Below are 1,077 nucleotides of genomic sequence, written 5' to 3' on the forward strand. Positions count from 1 at the left end.
ACACACATCATACATTCAAGTGAAGAAGGCATGCATGTATGTGCGTACACACACCATACATTCAAGTGAAGGCATGCATGTATGTGCCTGGACACGGAGAGAACCTGTTAGAATTTTTTGCTCTATTTCTCCTTTCTCAAGTATGTGGCTTCCCCTTGCCCTGCTAGGGAGCAGTTTAACTTCAGGATTTGTGCCCAACCCACCTGTACAAAGGAAAATGTAGCCAAGGTACCTGGCACACTCCTCTCTGGCCTTGGAGGCAGCAGTCTCCTGGAAGAGAGAGCCATTGTGCTTGAAGAAGGGTGCATATTTCTCTGAGTCAGGCCCCGGATAGATCCGCCGGTAGCCCCCTAGGTGGGAATCTTCATATCGTTCCTGGTCCTGCATGGCAGCCTGGGATGACTCAATCTGTTCTCGCCTATAGGAACCAAGCTCAGGGAAGTCAGAGAAGGGTTGTGAAAATGCCCCAGAGAGAGAAGAATATTGGCTCAGGCTTTCAAAACCTCCTAATGCTGCCTGGTCTCCCTGAGACCCCTGCTTGTGTAAGGAAGGATCTAAGCTCATGGCCAGCCCCACCATGTACGTAATTGTCAAATTAGGTCTGGTTTCCAGAATTCTGATTCTCATCCTAAGTACAGAGTGATCTATTCATAAGCAAACAATCTAGTTACCACAGTCTTTCTGGTTCCTAATTGTAAGAGTAATACCCATTTGTCACAGAAAATGTAAAAAAAATAAAAAAAAATTAAACTAGATGTGCTGCAGGTTTATAATCCTAACACTGGGAAGGCAGAGGCAGGAGGAGCTACAGTTCAAATCCAGCCTCAGCTCTTTAGTGAGACCAAGGCCAGCTAGCCGGCCTCATGCTTATACCGGGAGGCACACACTTCATTCCTAGACTGTGAAAAAGAAAAAAAACTTGTGTTTTTAACATTTGTTTGGTTCATTTGCTTGAGACAAGATCTTGTTAAGTGGCTCAAGCCAGCCTTGATCTTCTAACCCTCCTGAATCTCCCTTCTAAGTGCTAGGAATGTCCTGTACCAGGATTCTTTTGATTCTTTTTTTTTTTTTTTTTTT

General features: G+C 44.7%; 1 protein-coding gene across 1 annotated transcript in view; it reads right to left on the reverse strand.

Moving 5' to 3' along the window:
• Nucleotides 1-1,077, reverse strand: part of LOC101991563 (tubulin polyglutamylase TTLL13) — an 18,444-nt gene that overhangs the window by 4,931 nt on the left and 12,436 nt on the right. Inside the window, exon 11 of the mRNA XM_005357706.3 lies at nt 233-418. Coding sequence (XP_005357763.1) covers nt 233-418 — 186 coding nt within the window. The remainder of the gene's footprint in view (nt 1-232; nt 419-1,077) is intronic.

Source organism: Microtus ochrogaster, chromosome 22 (genome assembly GCF_000317375.1).
Source record: "Microtus ochrogaster isolate Prairie Vole_2 chromosome 22, MicOch1.0, whole genome shotgun sequence".
In the NCBI taxonomy this organism is placed as follows: Eukaryota; Metazoa; Chordata; class Mammalia; order Rodentia; family Cricetidae; genus Microtus; species Microtus ochrogaster.